This window comes from Amblyomma americanum, chromosome 3 (genome assembly GCF_052857255.1).
Source record: "Amblyomma americanum isolate KBUSLIRL-KWMA chromosome 3, ASM5285725v1, whole genome shotgun sequence".
NCBI lineage: Eukaryota > Metazoa > Arthropoda > Arachnida > Ixodida > Ixodidae > Amblyomma > Amblyomma americanum.
Genome location: NC_135499.1, coordinates 65,314,407 through 65,340,058, shown reverse-complemented (window position 1 = coordinate 65,340,058; position 25,652 = coordinate 65,314,407). Strand labels below are relative to the sequence as shown.

The 25,652-nt window shown below is 47.9% G+C and overlaps 1 protein-coding gene across 2 annotated transcripts in view; it reads right to left on the bottom strand.

The window, feature by feature from the left end:
* Positions 1-25,406, bottom strand: part of l(1)G0289 (plexin domain containing lethal (1) G0289) — an 81,261-nt gene extending 55,855 nt beyond the window's left edge. The window contains exons 1-3 of one of the 2 annotated variants that reach the window (XM_077657434.1): positions 25,241-25,406; positions 7,240-7,712; positions 3,963-4,100 (exon numbers count right to left, since the gene is read on the bottom strand). In XM_077657434.1, the coding sequence (XP_077513560.1) occupies positions 3,963-4,100; positions 7,240-7,712; positions 25,241-25,328 (699 nt within the window). In that variant the 5' untranslated portion in view covers positions 25,329-25,406. The remainder of the gene's footprint in view (positions 1-3,962; positions 4,101-7,239; positions 7,713-25,240) is intronic. The other variant, XM_077657433.1, reaches the window with a different exon arrangement.
* Positions 25,407-25,652: the final 246 nt, after the last annotated feature.

The window sequence follows — 25,652 nt, the reverse complement described above, 5'->3', positions numbered from 1 at the left end:
GTTTATTCATCAAAAAAAGCAAAACGAACTCCAAAGCTGGAAGTTCTCCATCGCGTATGAGGACAGATGTCCACATTGCCGGGAGAGGGCTACACTAGTGGGCTTTCACATAAATGTTCCACATCAGAGCAGGTAGGAGGCGGCCTTGAACAGCACGGCTATGAAGGACCGGCTCACTTTTACAGACCATACCTGCCTCCATGAGGGCCCTGGACTAGAAGTAAAAACTGTGGAGCGGCCCACACTGCTCCCACCTAGAAACCTTCCAGAATGAAGTTTACTCTTCTACCCAAACCACTTATAGCAAATGGCACCACCTGGCAGGCCCATTTTCTGCATTCAATTATTGCCTTCAACTCCTTTCAAGTAATGAAAAAATGCACCGCAAAGAAGCCTACACAAGATAAGAATGGTCTCCTACTGCATGCAGTGCCAAACTTGGGAACAAACTTCATGGTCAACAAAAAATTTCAATGACATGTCTCAACGATCGTGTCAGTCGATTTCTGCATTTTTGCTAGTGTCTCAGTTTATTTTGAAATACCATACAAACGCGTGTAAAGGTCGCACCCTGTTTTCCCGAAGAAAATTTAAAAAAATAATAATAGCCATGAAGGACCGCACCGAAACTTTTCACGACCCACGCGGGAATAGCCTTCAAAATGCACATGCCGTGGCCTCCGTGATTGGCTCCAGCTGTGAGCAATGGTGCGCTTGATCGCGGAGGCGACGCATGTGCACAGGAGCTTCCAGGCGCCACCTAAGGATGGCACCCGAGGCTGCGGCTCATCATTATCAACTTCTTCCTACGCCGCAAGCTCCCGCTATCCATATCGGCATCAGTGTAACCAGCTCCAGCCTTTTTGTGGCTGTCAAAGGCATGGGAGTTGTCGTAACGTGCTAGTTTACTGTAGTTGTGGCTTTCACCTGCTGCCTCCAAGCGTTGCAGTTTTAGCATGATGGGCAAGCACCTGAATAGCTACACAGCTGGTAGTTTGCTGTTGAACACAGCAAGCGTGCGGCGGGCAGGAAATTCAACGTGGCCAAGAAGTGCGTCCGACGATTGTGCAACCAAAAGGATGCATTGAGGAACACAAGCTGCGAAAAGCACGCTTTCCAAGGCAAGCCAGGATTGTGGGCAGATATTTCGACATGGCCGAAAAGTGCGTCTGATGATGGTGCAACCAAAAGGATGCATCGAGGAACACAAGGTGCAAAAAGCGCGCTTTCTGAGGCAAGCCGTGAAAGTTTCTCAAACTGGAAGAACTGCTCCGCTATGTGATGGAAGTGCGGAACAGTGGCTAAGCGTTGACAGCTGCGCGACTTGTGAGATCAGCGTGCACCAGAGTGCAGCATCAGCTCAGAGTTGGAAAACTCCGCGAGTGACGATTGAACGTAGAATAAATGCCTCTCATTCTCTGATTAGAGTGTTTTTACTTAAAAAAATTTTTTTTTTCATACACCGCGTGTATCGGCCGCACCCCGAAAATTGGCCCTCTAATCTGGGAAGAAAAAGTGCAGGCCTTACACGCATTTATAAACGGTACTTTGAGAATGCAAAGCTGCACACTTTAAATCATGCCACAACCTACGTTCTTTCAAAGGGACACTGAGGAAATCTTCAAGTTGGCCAATTTAGATTGATTGATTGATTACTGCATTGTAATGATAAAATGGCTACATCTGCAAAGTTTTGCTTTTATAAGGTACAAAATACCGAAAAATGGGACACAGGTATCGCTGTCAGCGGATATTTTCACAAGCAAACTGTGATAATGTCACTACCTTTTTATGATGGAGATCTCTGAGGCTAGACAACACCATTGTTCATTTTCAGTGATCACAAAGTCCGCAATAGTCTCAATGACATCATCAACATCACTAAATTGACCAGAGTAGCGGGAACAAAATAGTTACAACTCAATCTAATGAAACCCGATTTTACGAAGTTCCCGATCTAATAAACAAATTTTGATTACCCAGCAAGTGCCATAAGGTTCAATGTTCTCAGTAACCTGAAATACCAAAACAAATGACCACTAAACCTGATTTAACGAAGTTTTCCTAGAATAACCGATTAAAAAAAGTGATACCTCACTTATTTTGCCACGAAGTTTCGCAGCTTGTTGGTAGTGTGTCAATAGTAACATCTAAGTGACCAAGACGTGCCCCTGGCTTTGTTTTGACGGGGCTGCAAGTTGCACCGCGGCGTGGAACAAAGGACTCGGCAGCCGGTGGCGCTTTCACGAACAAGCGATTCGGGCCACTTTCATGGGCTTTTCATACACGCAGGCACGGGTTGTTGGCAAATACGATACCAAGATAGCATACCTTTTGGATGCCACTAAGTGAACAATTACGATTATGAAGGGTGGGAAAATGCCTTAACGAAATAATTTGTGGCTGCTCTTCACTTCGTTAAATCGAGTTTTAACTGTATTCCACTTTAAACTTCCAACTTCTCAGCAGTGAATACATCTTCTGTTGCTGAATGAACGTCAAGAGAGCCACATTAAGCCACACAGTCGAATTTCACTGAGAACAAAAACTGGCTGGACCTGTCTTCAGTGTACCTTAACCTCTTAAGGGCAAACTGAAAAATAGAAACAGATACCAAAATGACTCCTTTTTTTTTTATGATGCGAAATACTTCAATGACATGTTAAAATACAAAAATATCTGTGAAAACATTTTACAGCAGAAAATAATGTTTTGCTAGCCATAACGTACAGCCCACTCTTGGAACTTCAGAGAAAAACGATTGATTTTGATTAGCAGTACACAAAATGCACTATTCGTCCCTTGATTCCCTCCAAACTACTGGAGACTACCAAGGGTGTGGCAGCACTCAAAACACGGCATTCTGCACGCGGCCTTCTTGCACCACTTACACCAGACCCTCATTTCCTTGAAGATGTTCTTGCCGTTGTAGACTAATTGCTATCTTCTTCACTTGAAGAATAAAAATCAAAGTTGACATCCTCATCGTTTACGCTGCCATCATTCGACAGACAACACTCTTCCGCACTATAATGCCACATGGATGACGTTGTGTTTGCATGAAAGCGCAGGAAAATCTTATGCTAACAGGGTGAGCCTTAACACACAACACAAGGAATGCTTTCTGACACTGAGTGCAACAAATCTCATTCAATAAAAGTGTGGATGAAAGGAGAGGTGCTGCCATCAATGTTTTAAATGTAAAAACAACATATGACGAGCACAGTTCGTCAAAGGACATTTAGAAAGCAGCAAAACACCCATGACGAGGTGAGGTCTTTATGTCCCTTAAGGAGTGCTCTCTTTGTCATACCAACACTGCTACACTTTACCCATTGCTGCACAATGTAAACTGCATCGTCAGTGCCCTATCAAAGAAATCAACATTATTCTGAACACAAAGATGCATATTATAAAAACTACTCAACACCAATACTGACTTGCACATATCGCATAAAAGGCACACCATGAAAGTTTGAATTACGGTATTTATTTTACGATTAGTGCACCAACTACAAAGTTTCAACATAACGAACGTCTCATGACGATCACATTTAACTGAGATTCAACAGATCTTTTTATTTAAAAATGGCAGCATAAACTGAGTGTATCTCTGGCTGCAATAACTGGCACATGATGCCAGCCCAATTCCAAAGCAATATATTTGGAGAAGTTTGACACAATATTCCCGATTTTTATCAGGATGGTACAGCAAAGGCGGAATCACTGTAAACAGTTACGACTGCTTACTATAGTATCTGGTTTTATAGACATAAAAAAATTGCAGAAACAAGTGAAATCATTGCCTCTATACACAATGAAGTGACTTTCCCTAACGTGCAGTTATATAAACAGTTCTGCAATGTTAACGGCAAACTGCCTGAATAGCGTCAACCTCATGCTAAGGTGTCAACAACAACGCTCTGCAGATGATGTTTCCTCTCCTCAGAAGAGCAACTTACAGCAGCCCGCCGGTGTGACACAGACAGCATGTCGTGGGTGATGACATGTTCGCTGGGCAGTGCGTCCAGGTCAGTCCAGAGGCTACGCACAGTGGCTGGGTCCTCATAAAATGTAGTGTTGTAGTAGTCGTGGTGGTCCTGCAAGAGGTAGACAGGCTATGTTATTTTTCACTCCTGTGGCAATGCAAAATTAACCACCGCCTGAAAGCAAATGACTAAGTACACGAAACATCATTCCTCCTCTTGTTTATGCTACAAAATGAAAAATGGTATCCTTTGTGAACTTAACTGTGATTTATTAAAAACAAGCTAAAACAAAACAATAAAGTAAGCCAGATAGCACTTGAGAACTTTAAATGAACTCCCAAAGTTCTTCCCCCAAGAAGTACGGGGATTTCTATTCATTCTCTTGACTTACAAAGCTCCGCATCCCCCCCCTCCCAAATCAGAGATGCTGCCATTGATATGACACAAAGGAAGATGGAAGTGCCAGCATTTTAGTGACAAACCAAAGAAAGAAAAACCAGGCACCATAAAGTGAACAGTGCAAACTGAGATGCACTCAACAGAACGAAGAATGAGACGAACACTGCACAGTTCCCTTCCCGATGCTCCATAACCAACTAGCCTGCCAAAACGTCCGAAGGCGAAAGTCAGGCACCACAGCTGCAAAGCACTTTTTGCAAAAGACACCCACATCCATCAAAATGAAGGACCCCACTGCTTTCCCATATGCTGGACTTTTACTTGAAGAGAACTGCACGTGAGTGGCGAAAACAGTGACACAAGGTGAGTCACTACTCCACACGCAACACAGCAATTTGGAAGTGCACAGTACTCCCGTTTGGTCCTCTGGCACTGCGGCTTAGTAAACAACCCCATGATGGCATTTGCTAACTCATTTTTCCTGTACGTAGGCAAGTTTTTGCCCATATTTGCACTGCTCCTTGCGGCAGTAATAGCAAACTAGCACAAAATGCATTTCACTTCATACAATAACAATCCATAGCTAACACAAGACGTGTTTAGTTAGCCCTTTATCCACAGTGTGAAAAAGAATGGCCTTTTCTTCCACCGAATTTTAAGCTACACCTCCAAGTTATGACAGAAATACTTTATGGTTTTTTTAAAATGTTTTTTATGTTTATGGCTGAGCAGCAGTAATGAGCAAGCCAATACACTTCCCAAAAGGAAGACGTGCCTCGATGCAAAATGAGGAGAACAAGTTATGTGCCAGATGCACATACTTAACAGCATACTCTTAACAGCAGGCACTGCTTCGAGTCTCTCATCATGAGAGTGCCTTCCAGGTGACAGCAGCCCTGTTACGACCAAGCCATTGAGGCACAGGGCAAGTGACCAACCGAATGGCTCGCACGGTCACCCAGCTCATCTTAACACACGAATTTTTGGTGGTGGGGGAAAGGGAGGCTACCTGACTCCATCTCCTCCGTGAGAAATCTTCTGTGAGAAAGCCATGTAATAAGAAAACACATTTTCTTAATTAAAAGCCCCTATAAATGAAACACAAAAAGAGGACCCCAACCGCCCTCGCCTTCAAGAGTCATCAATAAATCCACCCTTGCCAACTAGTCTGAGCACCCAAAATTATACACGATCAATGCGACTGATTCAGACAACCCACAGATACAATATTTATGAACAGATGGTGGCACAATGAAGCCCAGTTTACCGTCCTTCTTAACAATGGCAGCCTCACTATTCGGAGCAGCGTAAATGACCCTGAGAGCTTGGGCTTAGCTCCTTCTGAAAGTTGCTGCGCATGTTGCCTTCAAGCAGGATGAGTGAGCTGAATGCGAAGCAAGCAATGCCTTGCATTTTCGTACCTCAACAGGACTCATTGCACTGCTCTCATACTTCAGCAGTACTTCCCATTAAAACAATGCTGCACATGAAAGTGATGACATAATCATGGACAGCAAAGAATTCACTTGATCAAGCACAGCTGACAAGGGGATGGAAAGAGGAGCTCGTTTTGACATGAATGACGGAAGCCAACAGTCACCGAAACCAAGGAGCATAGGGGATGTCTTTTTTTATTTTGTTTTTATCAATGGGAGATTAATAAAACCAGAAGAAAAAAACCACATGCCGCCGGTGGGATCCAAACCCACGATCTCCGAATTTCGCGTGCGGCGCTCTACCAACACAGCTAATGTGGTGGCTGTCCAATCTGCTGCTTTCAGGGGTATTTATGTGTAGTGTAAGCTAACCTTGAGAGTGTCCATAAGTGCCACCCTCGTGCATAGCGGCGAACGTAGTACGTCCTGTATTACCGCGAGTGCCACAAAGGAACGTGGTCGAACAGTGAGGGCGGAAGCTGTATGAGAGCCCTCTTATGCTACCTACAGCATCAAGCCTGCCAGATTCGAGGCCCTCGATGAACTATTCAGCAGACAAGGGAATGGAAAGAGTTAACAGAATTTTCGGGATTATGCAAGTTCTGTTCATGACGAAAATAACACATTTGCAATTTTTGGACCCAAATATCTAAATCTAGCTGGACTCAGTAAACCTCTTTTATGGTCCCTTGAATGTGCATACAGTACAATCTAGCTATGTCTACAGTTTCTGCGATGGTTTGAGGAAATGCCACAAGGAGTGGTCGTATGCATTTCATTGAGATAAAACGGGAAGGCGATGTTACCGCACAGGTGCACCCTGAATTTTTTTGCTGCCTAGAAGTATGGCCAGGAATTGAGGAGCGTGGTATGTAGGCTACGCAGGGAAGTGCAAAATGCACCCTTCAATTCATTGCTCCATGCTTAGATTGCCAAGCAATGAAGCTTTTTTTGATATTGCTGTGTTCCAAAAACTTTTCTGCTCACCTGTACATACTTGCAAAGCTAGCATGCAGCACAATAAAGGTTCTCATGAGCAAGCAGCAAGCGTGGCCTTTCAGAAACATACAAGACAGCTGTTAATGCAAGCCATGGCAATTTTCTGAGGCTGCTTGGTAGACAAAGGGTTGGGAAGACGGAATTTTCAACAGTACAAACTTGAACACTGAGTGGGAGGAACACCTCAGACTGCTGACCAATATTTCCAAACAGGGACTCGTCTTTGTCTGAGCCCTGGCAAGGAAAAGCGACATCAATAATCTGTGCATGGATCCCATGCAATCCTCACCTCAAATGTCAAACTAGGTTAAGACAAAAAGTGCAAAGTTCTGCCTACAGCAATAGGTCCCGCCTGCAGAGCGGTGCACTTTACCATGCCTGCTGATGCAAGGAAGAAAATATTTCCTGGTCCTCACCGTTTGGTTCTGGTACCCTGGCGGCAATGTGACATTGCCAGACTCCACGAGGCTTTCCAGCTCCTCCTCACTGAGGAACGATGTTGACGAGGGTGCTGCTGGCGTTGTTGAGGACACATTGCTTGCTGCTTGAGTTGGTGCCGTCCCGTTGGAAGGCAGAGGAGGGGCTTCAGCTGGCACACTGTTTTCCACATGCTGCTGCTGCTGCTGCTGCGGGGGCTGCTGCGATGGATCTGCACTGGAGGGTGCAGCACCAGGTGTAGCACCAGCTGCAGTAGCAGAAGGGGCCTCTGAGTGCTTGGACTGCTCAGTTGTTTTCACAAAGGGTGGCTTGGTGGGCACCTTCTTCAGATCAGGCGTGGGCTTCTTAGTTACGTCACTGACTCCGGAACCTCTCCTGGCGCGATGGAGCAGCACAAAATCGTCCCTCGACAGCTGTGCCGCAGGACCCTCAGCCACATCATACTGCACGGCTGCAGAAGATCACTGGCAATGAGCTTCACAAGCAAATGTCTACATGTGCAGTCAGCCCGCCTAATACTGATACCAACTAGAACACAAAGATTAGGTGAAGTATGTCGAAAGATCTAGAGGACAAGAGAACTCAAGCTGAGGAAAACAAGGAAAACTAGGGCAAGGGGCAGACAAAACTAAAAAACAATACTGATTTTTAGACTTTTGTGCCAACCTCTGATGTCAAAACCTTCCTGAACAACGTTCAGAGGCCCAAATGCTTTTCCACTCCTTAGTGGAGCCAGTGTGACCCAGTTTGCCTAACCAAGTGGTGAATGGGCGTGCCTCATTTCTCTAGAGTGTACCCTCACTCACATTTTTGCTGCAAAAAATAATGCCGACACTAAAACTAGGAATATTTCTGAGGGCAGCAGTGAGGCAATGAAAAAAAGGTGCACGGTGCATTTTCCCAAAACCTGCCATGTTTTGCACTGTGCTCTTCTAACCTTGTGCGAGGCACAAGATTTCTTCATTAATGGGTGGCTATTTTTGAAGTACTGTTCTGCTTTTTGTGGGAGACTTTGGCAACAGGCATAAGGCTGTTTGGGTCACATACTTCCACATGTGAGTGCTTGAAAGACACTGACACTTGGTGCGCATACAAGAGCCAGATGACGCCTAAATACTCGCCCAAGTCACTTCTCTGTGACACAAAGCCTGTTTTGCAGCAACTACAACAACCAGAACTTCTCAAGAAGTGCCTCCAAGGGCAAACCCAAAATGCCAGCAAGTCGTTTAGCTAAGTCATCTAGGAGTGCGCACCAAAGGATGCCTTCCTCTGAATGCACATTTCCCAATCACCATTTAGATGGTGTTCACATTCAGTGACGACAGCAGGGCCAGACTTTAAACCCTGTGATATCAATGGTGTTATCCCAAGGCATCTGGGATGTCGCAGTGAGTTACACTATGATGTGGTCAAGTGCGGTGGACTGTCATCAAAAATACTGAACCAGGAGAGAATCAGAAAAGATTATGAGGAAGGCCACAGCACCAAACTAGCAAACAAAGAAGTGTAACATTCACACTTATATTGACTACATGGCGAAAATTGAAGTAAATAAGATTTTTGTGAGTGACCATAAATATCCTAAAACACCTTTTTGTCACATATGATCAACTGTTCGAAAAAAGAATAAAAGAAAAAAGGGTGAACTTTTTTCCGGCTTTATCTACACAAAGATGGTTTGGTTAAATGTATGGGGTTTAATGTCCCAAAGCCACAGTACATGTGCCTCTAGCATTTTGCTTCCACTGAAATGCGACCACTGCAGCTGGGACCAAAACCTGCATCTTTCGCACCAGCAGGTGAGCACCACAACCACTGAGCCACAGTGGCGGCTATATCTGCAGGAAGATGCAAAGCTAGTAAACTGGAATCGCACACATCTAGGCAGCATGTTCTTATCTAGAAGAGAGTTATTCTATGAAAAGAGCCAAAAAAAATTATGCTTTCATGAATAACATTAGAAAATGGTGAATATTTGCCTCTACGCCATAATTCGAGGTCAGTTAAAAGAGAGCATGCCTTGAAATACTAGGTAAGCAAATTATGGCTGCCAATCAGGTATAACTTACTGACTCGTTTCAAGACTGCTTTCACAAGTTTATTGTTATATTAGGACAACCTGCTGATCCAGCAGGGGGCGTTGTTGACGGCTATAAATAAACGTGCTGCTGCGGCCGGCCGAGGAAGTCGGGCGCCTGCACTGAACAGCTGACATTGTCGTGTCATTCCTTGGACGTGACAACTGGTCACGAGGATGGGATCCAGTGGCAAATTGGTTTAGTATGCTGCGCGGCAAGCCCGCGCCATTAACAGGAAGATGACCACCGGAAAGCTGGAACCATTCAACGCGGATACAACCGAGTGGGCAGAGTATCAGGAGCGCGCTCAGCTGTACTTCGCTGCCAACGACGTCACCGAATAAAAGCAGAAAGCGGTATTCCTGACAACCTGCGGGCCGACAACATATTTGCTGCTGAGAGAAGTTTGCTTGCGCCTACGAAGCCTGCGGATGCGACGCTCACGGCAATTTTCACAGTTCTGAGTTCCCACTTCAAGCTGAAGGTGTCCGAAGTCATCGCAAGTTTCAAATTTTCCTCGAGGCGGAGGCATGAAAGTGAGTCTGTCAGCAACTATGTTGCGGCACTTAACAGGCTTTTGGATGACTGCAATTTTGGACACGCGTCGCGTGACCGCATGTTGAGGGATAAGATTGTCTATGGTATCAATGACATAGGAATGCAGACACGCCTCCTGGAAGCCGCGAATTTAACCTTGGAATCGGCCAAGCAGTTGGTGACTGCCATTGAAGCCGCGAGGAAGGATGCAAACTGAAAGGAGGTTCGTACACAAATAGGTCTGGGGAAAGAGTTCACGGCGGGCGACAAAACGGCGAGCAGGACGGCGGGCAGCGCCGACGGCCAGCCCAAAAACCAAGCGATCTCGTGCAGCGCGGTGAAACTTCGTCTTTCATCGGCGCTTGGTCAATGATCTGCCTATGCGGCATCAGGCGTGGCCGTCATGGTTCGCTACAACTGCCCCAGGAACAAAGAGGAGCCACCTGGCGATCTATGGCGAAGACAAGAGGAGCGGGTCGTAGTAGGTCTTCAGGCGGCTGACATGGACGGTTTCTCGGCTGCGATGGCGCAAGTCCGAAGAAGGGTTGAGCGGCTCCACGATGTAATTCACTGGCGACGTTTGCTGGACGACGCGATAAGGGCCGTGGTATTCTGTACGGAATTTCGACGACAATCCTGGTGGTGTGCCTGGAACCCAGAGCCAAACTTGGGATCCTATCGGAAAAACGTGGTGCCTGTTATTGTTATCGTGACGATGCTTTTGGCGGCCTTGGGATGCCGAGGTAAAAGAGCGTGCCAACTGGCGGCATTCCTCCGCATACTTTGCGACTTCAGAGAGGGGCGTCCACTCGGAGGCGTCAGGAGTATAAGGCAAGATGGTATCCATCGTGGACGACGGCTCACGCCCGTACAGCAGGAAGAAAGGGATAAAACCAGTGGTTGACTGCGTGGCGGTGTTGTACGCGTACGTCACGAAAGGAAGGACAGCGTCCCAGTTGGTCTGATCCACTGCGACGTGCATAGTGAGCATGTCTACGAGAGTACGATTGAAGCGCTCGGTTAGCCCGTTAGTTTGGGGATGGTAGGCAGTGGTGGTCCGATGTACGATGTGACATTCGGTAAGCAGAGCTTCAATGACGTGGGAAAGGAAGACGCGGCCTCTGTCACTTAGGATCCCGCGCGGCGCGCCATGGCGAAGAACAAAATGATGCAGCAGGAACATCGCAACTTCGCGGGCAGTGGCAGCAGGAAGGGCGGCTGCCTCAGAATACCGGGTGAGGTGGTCGATGCTGACGATAATCCAGCGGTTCCCAGAGACCGTACAGAGAAGCGGTCCGTAAAGGTCAACGCCAACACGATCGAAGGGACATGCCGGGCAAGGGAGTGGTTGCAATGGGCCGGTCACACGAGGAGCGGAGGCGTACATGCCGCGCCAATAGTAGCGCTGAGAAAATCTTTTGAATGTTTTCAGCACACCAGTGTGCGCACACTGAGGGTCGGTGTGGTAAGAGGCGCAAATTTGAGATCGTAAATGGTGGGGAATCGCGAGAAGCCACCGCCGACCATCAGGCATGTAGTTGCGGCGGTATAGAAGGCCGTCCCGGAGGGCAAAGTGCGGAGCCTGACGCCGTAATGTTCTTGAAGGCGCAACGTTTTGTGACGAAGACACGGCGTCTATTAGGGAAGCAAGCCACGGGTCTTTCCACTGCTCCGCAGGCATATCAGCGATGGTAAGAGACGAAGCACGGGATCTGTCGGCGAGGAGCAGGCAGCGTCGCTGGGAATGGGAGACCGAGACAAAGCATCGGCGTCCATGTGCTTACGGCCGGAACGGTAGATGACGCGAATGTCAAACTCTTGAAGGCGAAGAGCCCATCGAGCGAGGCGACCGGATGGATCTTTAATAGACGATAACCAGCAGAGCACATGGTGGTCCGTGACGACATCAAAACGGCAACCGTACAGATAGGGCCGGAATTTCGTTAGTGCCCATACAATAGCTAAACATTCCTTCTCCGTGACAGAATAGTTGGATTCAGCTTTGGTGAGCACGCGACTCGTATACGCAACTACGTATTCTTCAAACCCATCTTTTCGCTGAGCCAAGACAGCTCCGAGGCCAACGCCACTCGCATCCGTATGGACCTGGGTAGGTGCTGTTGGGTCATAGTGTCGGAGTATTGGCGGAGAAGTCAAAAGATGGCGCAGGGTAGTGAACGCTTCGTCGCACTCTGACGACCAGCCAGACATGTCATTGTTTCGGCCAAGTAGCTTCGTCAGTGGCGCAATGATCGACGCGAAATTGCGTATGAAGCGACGGAAATGGGAACACAAACCTATGAAGCTTCGAAGTTGCTTGAGCGACAGAGGTTTAGGAAGTTGCGCCACAGCACAAAGCTTGGCTGGGTCAGGGAGAATGCCTTCCTTGGAGACGGACGATGTGCCCCAAGATGATCAACTTCCGAGCGGCGAAGTGGCACTTCTTGAGATTCAGCTGCAGGCCGGCCTCAGTAAGGCAAGTCAAAACCTGTCGTAAGCGTGCGAGGTGCGTGGTGAAATTGGCGGAAAAGACAACAATGTCATCCAAGTAGCAGAGGCATATCTGCCACTTGAACTTCCGCAAGATGTTATCCATCATACTTTCGAATGTGGCGGGCACGTTGCACAGACCGAACGGCATCACATTGAACTCGTAGATGCTGTTGGGTGTAACAAATGCTGTCTTTTCTCTGTCAGGTGCAGCCATCGGTACTTGCCAGTAGCCGGAACGTAGGTAAAGGGAATAAAAGCACACAGCGCCTTGGAGGCAATCAAGAGCGTCGTCGATGCGGGGAAGAGGGTAATTGTCCTTGTGGGTAATTTTGTTGAGGCGGCGGTAGTTGACACAAAATCGGATTGAGCCATCTTTCTTCTTTACAAGTACCATCGGCGAAGACCAAGGGCTGTGAGACAGACGGATGGCACCACGGTGTAGCATGTCCTCAACTTGTTCACTAATCACGCGGCGCTCTGCTGCTGAAACCCGATATGGCCGCTGTCGAAAAGGCAGGTGAGAACCGGTCTCTATGCGATGAGCGATGGTGGAAGTCCGGCCTAGAGGAATGTGGGCGACGTCAAAAGCAGAGCGAAACGTGTGCAGAAGTGCTGAGAGCTGCGCCCGGTGGGCGAAAGGAAGAGCGTCGTCGATGGTGGCTTGGAAAGCGGCGTCGGGCAATGGATCAGGTGCCGAATCGGAATGAAGAGCGTTGATGGAGGAACGGCGGGAGGTAACGGGGGCATCCAGGTCAGAGAGAATGTGGGCAGGTTGAATTGAACCAAGAGATTCACCACATAGCAGGGTAAGCGGGGAAGAAGATGGATTGCAGATAAGCATCTTCGTGAGACCTCCGTGAACATCTAGAACAGCAGATGGCAGCGGCAGGTTTTTGCGGTGGACAAAGGAAGAAGACGGCGTAAATAAAACGGTGACGGCCGGCGTGGCAGGGCACGAGAGGGGTACAAGCGCTGAAGCCTTCGGAGTGATATGGACGTCTTCAGTGACTGTGAGCTTCTCCGGACACACGAAATGGAGGTCGTCGGCCAGTTCGTCGCACAATGCAGAAAATTCTACCTCAGCGCGGGCGCAATCGACCCCTGCACCTCCACCAAGTGAAAGGGGGTTTGTACACAAATAGGTCTGGGGAAAGAGTTCACGGCGGGCGACACAAAACGGCGAGCAGGACAGGGGGCAGCGTTGACGGCCAGTCCAAAAACCAAGCAGCGCGGCGAAACTTCTCGTGCAGCGCGGCGAAACTTCGTCTTTCACCGGCGCCTCGTCTTCTTCGTCTTTCACCGGCGGCTCGTCTTCATCGGCGCTTGGTCAATGATCTGCCTATGCAGCATCAGGCGCGGCCGTCATGGTGCGCTACAAACCGTAGTGTGCACGCAAGCAGCGTCGACGAGCGAGATTTCGTGGAACGACCAATTTCGGCCAATTTCGTGGAACGGCCAATTTCGTGGAACGACCGCCGAAAAGAGATGCAGTTGAGCGGCGGGGTTGCGTGCGGTGTGGTGGCAGACACTCGGCGACTCGGTGCCGGCACAGCACTAGTGTTTGCTTCAAGTGTGGGCAGCGAGGGCACCTTGCAAGGGTCTGCAGCGACTCAGCGGTGAACCAGAGAAACCAGATGAGACTGCGGTCAGTGCACAAAATGGACGAGATTCCCGAGCCACAGACCGATGACACGGATGCACCTTACGACATGTGGACGTTACAAGCGGCCGGACCCGAGCCCATGGAGGTCCAGGTCTTCATTAATGGTGTACCACTGGTGATTGAATTAGACACCGGAGCCAGCATCTCCATCATAGGTGAGGATAAGTTCAACGTCATGTTTCCTGGAGCACAGTTAGAGCACTGACGTCAAATTGAAAAGTTATTCAGGGCAGCTCTCGGCAGTCTTGGGGAAAATCACAGCCGTTGCAAAGTTAGGAGCCCGCGAAGCAACGCTCCCAGTATTCGTGGTGGGGGAGGACCATGTCCGACGTTGTTGGGGAGAGACTGCCCCCGCGATTACCATAACGAAACCGAAGGACCTTAATGCAGTCTGTTCCGTGACAAGCCTTGTCATGGAATTTGTAGACGTTTTCTCGGAGTCTCTTGGTACGCTAAAAGGCGTACCGGCCAAGATTTCACTACAAGAAGGGGCAAAACCAAAGTTTTTTAAAGCGAGGCAGGTGCCATTTGCACTCCGAGCCAAAGTAATAGAAGAACTGCAACGCATGCAAAGAGAAGGCATCGTATGCTCTGTCTGGACGTCAAGGTGGGACGCACCTGTCGTGCCTGTGGTCAAGCAAGCCGGCAGGGTATGTATTTGTGGTGATTTTAAGGTCACCATTAACCCAGTAATGGTCAGCAAAAGCTATCTAATTCCAAAAATTGAAGAACTGTTTGCGAAACTGAGCAGCGGTGTCAAGTACACCAAGCTTGACCTAAAGGATGCGTACCAACAAGTACAGTTGGAACCAGAGTGACAGGAATTGGTCACAATTAATACGGTGAAAGGCCTTTTCCAATTCACCAGACTTCCATTCGGCGTGGTGTCAGCGCCTGTGTTGTTTCAGCGCGAAATGGTCAACTTGCCGGGGGATCTACCGCACGTTGCTGTTTACTTCCATGACATTTTGGTGACTGGCCAGACCGATGAGGATCACTGGAAGAATATGTGCAGTGTCCTTGGGCGCCTGCAGGAAGCAGGGCTCCGCCTGAAACTAGCCAGGTGCGAGTTCATGAAGGAAACAGTTGAGTACTTCGGCCACGTCATTACAAGCAAAGGCCTGCAGCCGAGCCCTAAAAACATTGAAGCGGTCCTTTTGGCTCCAAAACCACGAGATTGCAAGACGCTCCAAAGCTACATCGGCCTCCTTAATTTCTACAGGAAATTCATTCCCCAGCTTTGAACAGTGCTTCACCCGCTTAATCACCTGCTGAGTCCAGGCACACTGTGGTCGTGGGAGCCCGCTCAGGAAGATGCATTCTGCCGAAGTAAGCATTACTGGCATCAGCATCGGCGTTGGCACATTTCGATCTTGCGAAGGTTACAGTGTTGGTCCCAGATGCGTCGCCCTACGGCCTAGGCACGGTTCTCGCACAGGGGGAAGCAGACGGAGTGGAGCGACCGATAGCTTTTGCGTCGCGAAGCCTGGCCTCGGCGGAAAGGAATTACAGTCAGCTTGACAAAGAGGCACTTGCTGTTGTATTCGGAGTTACGCGCTTCAAGCAGTACCTTTGGGGTCGAAGATTTGAGCTTGTGACTGATCATAAGCCGCTATTGGGTCTCTTGGCAGCAGATAGGCCTATACCAGAGTCATGTTCTCCACGTGTCGTGCGCTGGGCATTGTTCTTATCAGGCTACAACTATGCCTTGAGGTATGAGCCTGGTGGACAGATTCCTCACGCGGATGGCCTCAGTCGGCTGCCCCTGCCCATGAGGGAGGCTAATGTTGAATGTCCTCCAGAAGTTTTCATGCTCCAGGATTGTTATCCAAGGGTGCTATCAGCATCAGTCGTAGCAGCAGCCACTAACAAAGACCCCTGTTTGGTACAGTTGCGAGAAGCTTTGTGGACGGGTAGAGGGCCTCCCTTGGGAGAGCCTTGGGAAGCATTTAAAGCTCGGTTCCCGGAGTTCAGCGTCCAGAGTAACTGCATCTTATTGGGGAACAGAGTGGTGATCCCTGCATTGCTACAGGCTGAAGTACTGCATCTTCTACATGAAAGTCATCCCGGGATCTCAAAAATGAAAGCAGTTGCCCGCAGCCATGTTTGGTGGCCAGGACTGGATGGAGACATTACGGCAGCGGTCCAGGCATGCCATGTTTGTCAGGAGAACCAGCGGATGCCTAGGCCAGCGCCTGTTAGGCCATGGCCTTTTCCCGAGAGGCCGTGGTCTCGTTTGCATGTAGATTTCGCTGGCCCGGTGCGGAATGTGCATTTGTTCATCGTGGTGGACGCATTTTCGAAATGGATAGAGGTCTATCCGGTGACGACTCCATCCGCAGCTGTTCAATACAGAGCCTGAGACAGATCTTCGCAGGTCAGGGCTTGCCAGACGTCGTCGTGTCGCACAACGGCCCGGCGTTTGCGTGTGAGGAGTTCAAGGTATTTTTACAGAAGAACGGCGTCCAACAGATACTGGTGCCACCACACCACCCAGCGTCCAACGGCGCAGCGGAGCGGGCAGTGCAGACCATCAAGCAAAAACTGAAGGCCGGATCGGGAGATATTCGTACACAGCTGGCTAGAATCCTACAAACATACAGGACCACACCACACGAGGTAACTGGCTGCTGTCCTGCTGAGCTGTTACTGGGCAGGAGGCTGAAAACAGCCCTTGACGGCTGGATCTCCAGAAGGCAGTCATGGTGAAACAGCTACACGAAAATGTTCGCAGGAACCGGATGTCAGCCAGGGTGACCAACCTGGAGCCAGGAAAACAGGTATTCGTGTGGAATTTCCGACCTGGGCCCAGTTGGGTGCCGGTAGCGATGGAGTTGGACGAAGGGTTTGCAGCAGTGCTGAAACTTCTGGATGGCCGCGTGTGGACGAGGAATTTTTCTCATCACAGAAAAATTCTAGGTGCACTGGGACATATGCTCGGTAAATCTAATTAAAGAAATGATGCCATTCTGAGTACCAACATGGACATTAGATCAGAAAATGTTAACCGAACAGTGCTTGTGCATTGCTCACAACTGGGTTGGTCCACATCCTGTACACTTGTGAGTTGAATGCATATGCTCAAATCTCATTCTTGCAAGGACAATTTTATAAGTTTTTTTGGCTTCAGTTTCACCACTGTTTCAAAACTACGTTTAATAAGACATAGTTTGTTGTTTTGTTCTGTAAACCAGTCTGACTGTCACTTCGTCCTGATCACTTTCATGAAGTGGGTAATTTTAGGTTGACAAAAAATGAGACCTGATTTCGCGATACAGTCGAACCCGGATATATCGAACTCGAAGGGGATCGCAAAATACCACGTTTTTAGCTTTTACACGCTGCATTATTTGCCTGCTCATTTCCTGCAATCTACACATGGCTAGCAACCCAGCAGAAGGTTACACTTGACTTTTCACGCTTCCACTTCAGAAGTTTCGGGACAGCTGACTTCCAATGCCAGTTTTGTTTGAGAGGTCATCACCTATGGTCATCACAAGACTACAGGTGTTGGTCAATATTGCGTTTTTTTCATGCAGTCATTATTTGCATGTTGCACCACAAGAACCACTCTCCACACTTCAGTAATGTACACAGAGGCATTGGTATGAAGTTAAACAGTTGTTAGACCACTGCTGTTACCAAGCTCCTGGTTTTGCACCACTTGGCTAATGTCATTAAATGTCTCTAAAACTGTGTTTGTGTCTATTTAATATCGTTGTAAATATGTTGTGCCTATTTATAGCATCAATAACATCCAGACAGCAACAAGCGAATCGTTCAAATATCTCGGTAGGCACATTTCATGCAACCAAACTTGAACACGTTATGTTGACCACATTATAAATTCTGCTAACCGTGCTCTTGGTTATGTAAGCCGTAATCTGCTCTTCATTTCTCCCTCTATTAAAAGTTTGCTTTGCAAACGTTTGTGCGACCCAAGCTAGAGCATGCTAATGCTATTCTTTACCCATGCTACAATAACCTTTACTAATGTCTTTGAGTTGGCTCAGAAACGCCCTGCAAGACACATTCTGACAATTACTCTTACAATTCAAGCATCTCAGCATTAAAACTGAAATAAACTTACCTGCTCTAGCCTCACGCAATAGGATAGCAGGTCTTTACCTTTTTCATAAATTATTTAATTCCATGCTTTTGGACAAACTGTACACGAAAAGAGCCCACCGCATCACCCGTTCGAGTCACTGCATCACCCCTTCGAGCCACCGTAATAGAGTGCATCCCCTCCACACCCATACTGCGACTTTTCTGCAGTTATTTTTCTGCACACTGCAGGGGACTGTAATGGCCTGCCCACAGAAGTTGCCACCATCATCGACCCACTAGCATTCAAAATCACCTCGTTGAAAACCTTTCATTGTAAATTTTTTTGTCTCTCATGAAATGCCAACTTCCTTATGTGTAACTATCTGTGTAATACAGTGTATCTGTGGTTGCATTTGAGAAGAGGCAGATTAATGGTTTCAAATAACCAAAAATTTTGCTTTCATGTGTCAAGTTCAATCATGTTTATGTATTTATGTTAAATATGTTTTGTAATCATGCATGGCAAGTAGAATTGTATACCTAATTTTCTTTTTGTCCCTGTGATGATTTTTTCCCTGTAAAAAAAAAAAGGAAGAAAAAGGAAAAACACTGAAGCTTGGCGAGTTGTTAATCGATTGAGTAATACAGCAAGACATGAAACTAGGACGAAGGCAGACAGACAAGGACGAGCACTGCTTGTCGGTCTGCCTTCGTCCTAATTTCAAATACCACTGTGTTAATCAATGTAAAAGCACATTCCTTCACAATTTTGCTCTGTTTTGTAAGAGGTTATTTCTGCTGTTCTGATCTGCGCATGAGTGTCAACCGCTGCTTGTCCCCAGATGGCGTGGCCTCGTCAGGCAGTTTCCTGCCTCTATTTACGTCCCCCATGACAACAGTTCTGCATGATTAGCACAAAAACATTAGATGGCTATGCTGACGCCGGAAGCGTTTGCAAAATGTGTCACTGGAAGTTGGTCCCCTGTGACTTCATCGGTCATATGATGTCATGAGTCATGTAAGTAATGAGACATCAGAATAAAAATAAGAAAAGAAAATTGGGCTCTAGGTGGAGATCGAATCTGGGCCGCACGTGTGCAAGATGGGGACACTGCCACTTCGCCACGAGACCTCAACGTTTGAAGCTGAATAAAGGCTCATCTAGAGAATGCACAGTTCTAAAAAACGTATCTTCGAAATATGTACTGAGGCCTGCATGAGCATGTTCATTACATATGTTGCAATCAGTCAAGAACCAAATTTTCTCCGTTTCCGGTAAATTTCCTCCGTGCTTGATGATGATGATGATGGATTTTTATGGCGCAAGGGCATCGATGGCCAGAGAGCGCCATGGCACAAGGTATTTTTCAAATTCTCAAGTTGGGGTCGAAGACCCATTTCCCAAGCATTTCACCCTAAATAAGCCGAGCACCAGACCAGGGGAAAGCTTGTACCCATTGTATCACCGGTGGGTACCCGGCGGCACTGGGGATCGAACCCCGCACCTCCCGCATGCGAGGCGGATGCTCGACCACTTGGCCACCGCTGCGGTCCTCTGTGCTTGATGTACAGTCCCACACCATCATGCGGCACCCACTGAAAACCCCCTTGCAATGTATGGCGCTGGCCCAGCAGATGGCGCAGGTGGTGGACTGCTTGCAGCTGCATGTAAGGAGACTTGAGTGCACCTCCTAGTTTTTGTCTTGAACTGCACCTCTTTCTTCCTTTCCCTTCACTCTCTCCTTTATCCCTTCCCTTAGGCACAGTTGGGATGTCCACCGAGATATGCCAGAGAGTTACTGTGTCATTTTCTTTCCTCAAAACAAATTTTCAGATCTTCTCCTGGAGGAAGGCTCCATGGATTTGAGTTTTAAGCTTAACAAGGTGGTCCAGTGTGGAATGTTTTCCTTGACAGACACACTGCCACAGATCATGGGCTTCCTTTTTCTTTGCGATATGTACAGCACCACGGCCCACCACTCTCTCATTTGACTTACACAAGAAGCCCATGAGGATTGAGGGACAATCGATCTGAAGCTCAACCATCGGCATTCTCTTTTCCATGGCAAGGACATGCATGGTCAGATGCAGGCGGTTTAAGGCACGTGTGTTAGGGTCTTTGGTGACACAAACACATCAAGCATCCACACCTTGCAGATGGCTTTGCAAGGAGAGCATTTAGGAAAACACAAACTCTGCTGCCCTCAGGAGGCTATACACCGCAGCAGACACAGGACAGAGGGAGGTGACGACACAGGGCAGCACTTGCAACTAAGATCTTTATTGAAAACTAACTTGCAACTAAGATCTTTATTTATTACTGTCCTGTACATCCGTATTAATGCCCGTGCAGTTTCAATGATGCCACTGTTTGAACACATTTGACAGTCGTAACTCATGATCATTCAGTTCAACGACCGCAACAATAACGATTGAATGTTTTTCTTCAAAGGTGCTTTCTCCAACGAAGTGCTCACCATGTTGGAATTCATTCTTTCAGCATACGATAGACATGCTATGATTTAAAGCAGACGTTACCAGACACATCTTGTGCACTGATGTTGTTTCAGTCTGAACAAAGCGTTTGCATTCGTTGCAAGTGCACTTCCATACCCGAGAGGTCATTGCCTTCTATTCAGCCTGACTCGAGATACTCTTTGACAGCTACTTGCAAAGTTGTTTGTGCTGTTCAAACGCAGATGAGGACTGGCAAAAAATAATTCTCTTCACCCCTATGCACACTTCCCATGGCTGCCAAGAAGACTAATACCCCTGTCAAGTGCGCAAAATAAAGTGCACTTAGGGGAGTGTGCTTCAGCCCCTTGGGCACACTTCATGCTACGCAATGCTAAACAGGAAAGCCAAGTGCGCTCGTATTCACGAAAATGACAGCTGACTAAAAGTAAATTTTCCGAAATGGCAATTTGTAAGCGTAACCTTCAGAATTATGCTCTTTTGGAGCAGCAGAGCACATAAAAATGAGCATAACTTAATATTCGGCCACGACAGAATTACATTTGTCCTGTGGTAGTATCGTAGCAAATCAAGACAAGCTCCTAGCACATCCAGAAAACAAACATGGTGGACTACAGCGCATTTCGGTGATGTGTTGTTTTGCTGGTCACTATCATAAACTATTGCACGAATGAAAAGCTATACGTAACAGGTGAAATCAACTTGTATGCGCGTTTTGTTATATATTACATTTTATACCCAAAACATCACTGCCATCGAGGCTACGTACTCAGAGAAAGTGTTCTGTGAATGCACTCTTGCCTGGGTGCGCACTTTGGTGAGTGCACTTTCAGCAAGTGACACTACTCGTAAGTGCACTTTATATTTGCACACTTGACCGAGGCATAACATCAACTCTTTCTCACCAGCAACTACATAGGAACAACTTTTATCAAAAAGATGCACACCTCCAGGCCTGTCAATCCTGTACAAGTATGCAGCAGACATGTCTAGTATCTTAGAAGTACCTCTTGCTGGACGAGTTGGTTCATAGTTCGAAACTGACAATTGCACTAACACAACAGACACAAACAGGAGACGAGGTTGACGGGATTGGAGCAAACTTTTAACCATTTTATAGCTTTGAAAGTCAAAGTTTATATAGACAATGACAAAAACCGGCCCCGAAAAGAGGGATACTCATCAAGCTAGAGTGCATGTTATGCGAAGAAAAATCTGGGGGGAGCTTTCTGAACCTTATGATATTAGTGACACACAGCCTATTAAGAACAGCGTGTGCACGCTAAGCATCATAACCAGCTTTCTTCACTTCCTTTCAGTGAAAGCACTGACTGCAAACCATGTGCAAGTGTGAAACATCTTCTGTCAGTATGATGCAAGCTCGCTTGAGCTCTACATTTTTGTTCTGTCGGTGGCATACTTGTTGCCATTCTCAGAGCAACCACCAGAAAATTTGTCTGGCCATGATCACACCTTTACCTTTTATGACATCAAAATGCTTCCTAGGCCTGAACTAAGCACATTTTCGGAGATGTTCAAGTAGCTGGCTGAAGAAAACATTATGCTTTTTTTGGTCTCGTCATGGCAACTGTTGCAAATGATAGCACAGGACACAAAGTCTGTGGAAATGTTCACCTTTACTCGTGAAGCCATCATCGACACTGCTTTCAGGCAAGCCAGCAACTGCCATGAGTCGGCTAATATCTTGTGCCGTTGACCTCCATTTCTCTTTTCCCCTACACCCATTGCAGCTCTTTTTGTGAATTTTCTCTATATGTGTGTTTTTTCCTTTTCAGTCTCGCTGTTTCGTTTCTCATCCTCACCACTTAGGCTCCTTCAACTTTGCTGTATGCAGCATAAACAATGAGTTCTTAGCCAGTGCCCCATACTGTGTCACCCTGCCCCATTTTATGCACTAAATGTTTTTCATCCCGTTCACCAAATACCCCAACTACAAACTTGTTCCCCCTGTGCCACCCTCGCCCTGTAGTGCAGCTACCAGTACTGAGGATCAAATGCAACTTGACAGCTACACGTCAGCAAGACATGTGATGCAGATGAATACTCTCAGTATCCTCCCGAGACCCAACAATGGAAAATCTGCCCAATATAATGCGCAATGGAACTGCAGGTGTGGGAGCCAGGGAAGGGAGCCACGGACCCAGCCAGAAGTTCAAAACACAACAAAAGATATTTTGATTCTGCCTTTGAAACCCGCTTATCATACCCTAAGTGTTAGATAAATTTAGTGACAATCAGGGACTCCGGAACTTTTTTTTCGTGTGGGGGAGGAAGACTTCGAGCTTATTTTGTTATTTATTTAATGCTCATTTACATAATAAATTTTTATATATTTTTTTATGTTCAAAGGTTGATGCAAACTGTCACGTTGTGGTGACGACATTCCAGCAGACAGGAAGACAACGGAAATGCTTCCAAAAAAAACTGTTTAAGGGGCTGAGTGCCGCCGCAGTGGCTCAGTGGTTACGGCGCTCGGCGGCTGACCTGAAGGACGCGGGTTCGATCCCGGCCGCGGTGGCCGAATTTCGATGGAGGCGAAGTTCTAGAGGGCCATGCACTGTGCGATGTTATTGCACGTTACGAACCCCAGGTGTTCGAAGTTATCCGAAGCTCTCCGCTACGGCGTCCCACATAGCCTGAGTCACTTTGGGACATTAAACCCCCATAAAACATTGTTTAAGGGGCTGACTCGCGTCCACTAAGAACTGAATGACTCGGCGGCGGCGATAGCCACAAGCGTGCTCGGCGGTCATCCTACTGAATGCCAGCAGTTCTAAGCCGCGCTCAATTTAAAGCTGGCAAGCAAACTTCGAGATAAAGAACCAAAGAACCAAAAGCAACAACAACAATCTGGAAAAATGTGGAAGCATTGGCAACCGGCCTCGATCTATGGAGATAAGCCTGGTATAGCATCTCGCATTACAAAACAAAATGATAAAGCCGCGCGTCGGCTGTTTTGAGTGCGAACGAACAAACGGTGCAAAGATTCACGGCAATATAAACCGAATTGCACAGGGAAGCTTCATAGATGGGAAGCTTTACGCACGAGTGATCAATTGCATTAAAAAAGTTTGTGCATTGTTTGCTTAAATTCCGCTAATCATGACCATGTACACGGGTCAGACAGTCGCGACTTTTGTTGGGACATGACTGGTTTAGGTTACTCATATCCGAAATGCTCAACTGGCTACAAAGCCAGGTGACAATTCACACTCTGGATCTCAGGAGGGCATGAACATCAGCAGTTTACCATTATGGCTTTGGAATAGCCTTTGCCTGCCGTACTTCCCAACTGAACGCAGTCGAACTAGGTAGTTGAAAGAAACTAGTAAGCAACAGCTGCAAAACTGCAGCAGCAAGGCACCCTGATGGACTGCGCATGGATCACTAATCAGCAACTGTGTGTCGAACTGTCATGACTCATCTAGGGTTTATTGCAAGCACTCACATTCGATGAGAAAAAAGGCGTGAACGTAATCGCTTACTGCCGAGAGAAGCGATTCATGATCAGCACAGTGCAGGTCCAACCCCCAAAAAGGTGAAAAAAGGAAACCGGGGGCTGCCCACAGTGAAACGCACACTATGTCCACGCAAGAGTGGCGCAACGCCTGCTGCGGCCAAGTGTCTTGAAACGGCGCATGCAACTGAGAAGAAGCAGGAAGAGGATGCGACTGTTTAGACACGTGAGACGCGCCAACGAGCCGCAATTAAACGCGCTGATAGCGGCAGAAACAGGGGAGATAGCGAAGCCCCCACCATCTTTCCTTCTATCCGAGGCGAAGCCACCCAAATGAGGCACGGATTCGCGACAAAGGAGGGCGCCGCGTCGAGGAAAAGGCTGCTCCGTGCACAACGCGCAGGTAGCCGCGCCTCGAATAGAAGCCCCGACGCCCTCGCAGCACGCCCGTCGTGCACACACGGCAAGGTCGTCCTTGTCGGCCGACGAAATCGACGGCAACCGTTCGCTGCCAGCGCGCTTTGCGGCGCCTACAAGAGCGCGCAACGCCAGCGTGCTGCCGCGCCACTGGCAAACAGCTGTTGACAAAAGGGAGCGTCCCGCTCGGCGCAGTCGTTCACCGCGTCGCCGAAGGCCAGCCACCGAACCGCGACTTCCCCGCGCCGCCAGAGGCGACTTCGAGGTCGAAAACTCGAGCGGACGACGGCGTTGGCTGAGGCGGCGATCTCAGCAAAAAGCACGATGCAAGCAAGACCGCAGTCAACCACAGAGCGGTCGCTCGACCGATCTCCGTGCCTTGCTGCACACGCATGGGGCAGCGTGCAGAGAAAAATAAAAGGCAGCAAGAAAAGAGAGCGAACACGAGACTCCGGCGCGTTTCATACGAATCTTGTGACACCAATACGGAAATGACACTGCTACAGGAAACGGCCTTTCCGGTCTCGATCTAGTTAGTGCGCCAACCGTAGCAAGCAAGCAACGACGACGGATGTCTCGGGCTACAGCGACGACTCATCTTGATTTTTGCCAGAATGTAGATCATTCGAGATATTGGTTCGCGCACGAAAATTTACGTCACTTTTTGTCACAGCTATCCGTACGCACGCAGAGGTTTCCGAGTAGTCGGAAAGTTCTTCGATGGGTACCCGGATCGCTAGAGCTCCTTATTTGCCAAAGTAAAACTTTGCAATCAACACGTCACTTACCGTTAGTTTCCACGCTGAGGAACACGCAAAGACACAAAGCCACAACGATACCAATGGAAGAGAATACACTACACATTCGCGACGCCATCTTCAGCAAGTTGACTCGAGCGCCCAATGAACACAGTGCGCAGCTAGCGCGTACAGCGACCAAGCGCAAAACTAAGCCTTCGTGTTTCTCCGCAAGATGGCAGCGTAGTGCTGTAGATGTTGATGACAATTATATGCTGCAAAGTGCTCTGAGTATGCGACGCCAGGCGACGCTCTTCCTTTCGGAGGCCATTTCAATAAGATGTACGCAGCAAAAGTGAACAACGTACGCGTGTGCTCGCGCTTGCTCATGATATGCAGCAGTTTGAGCGATAGATTGCTTTATGCTTGAGACGGCTTGAGAAGTCCCAAGCCCAAGCTTCGC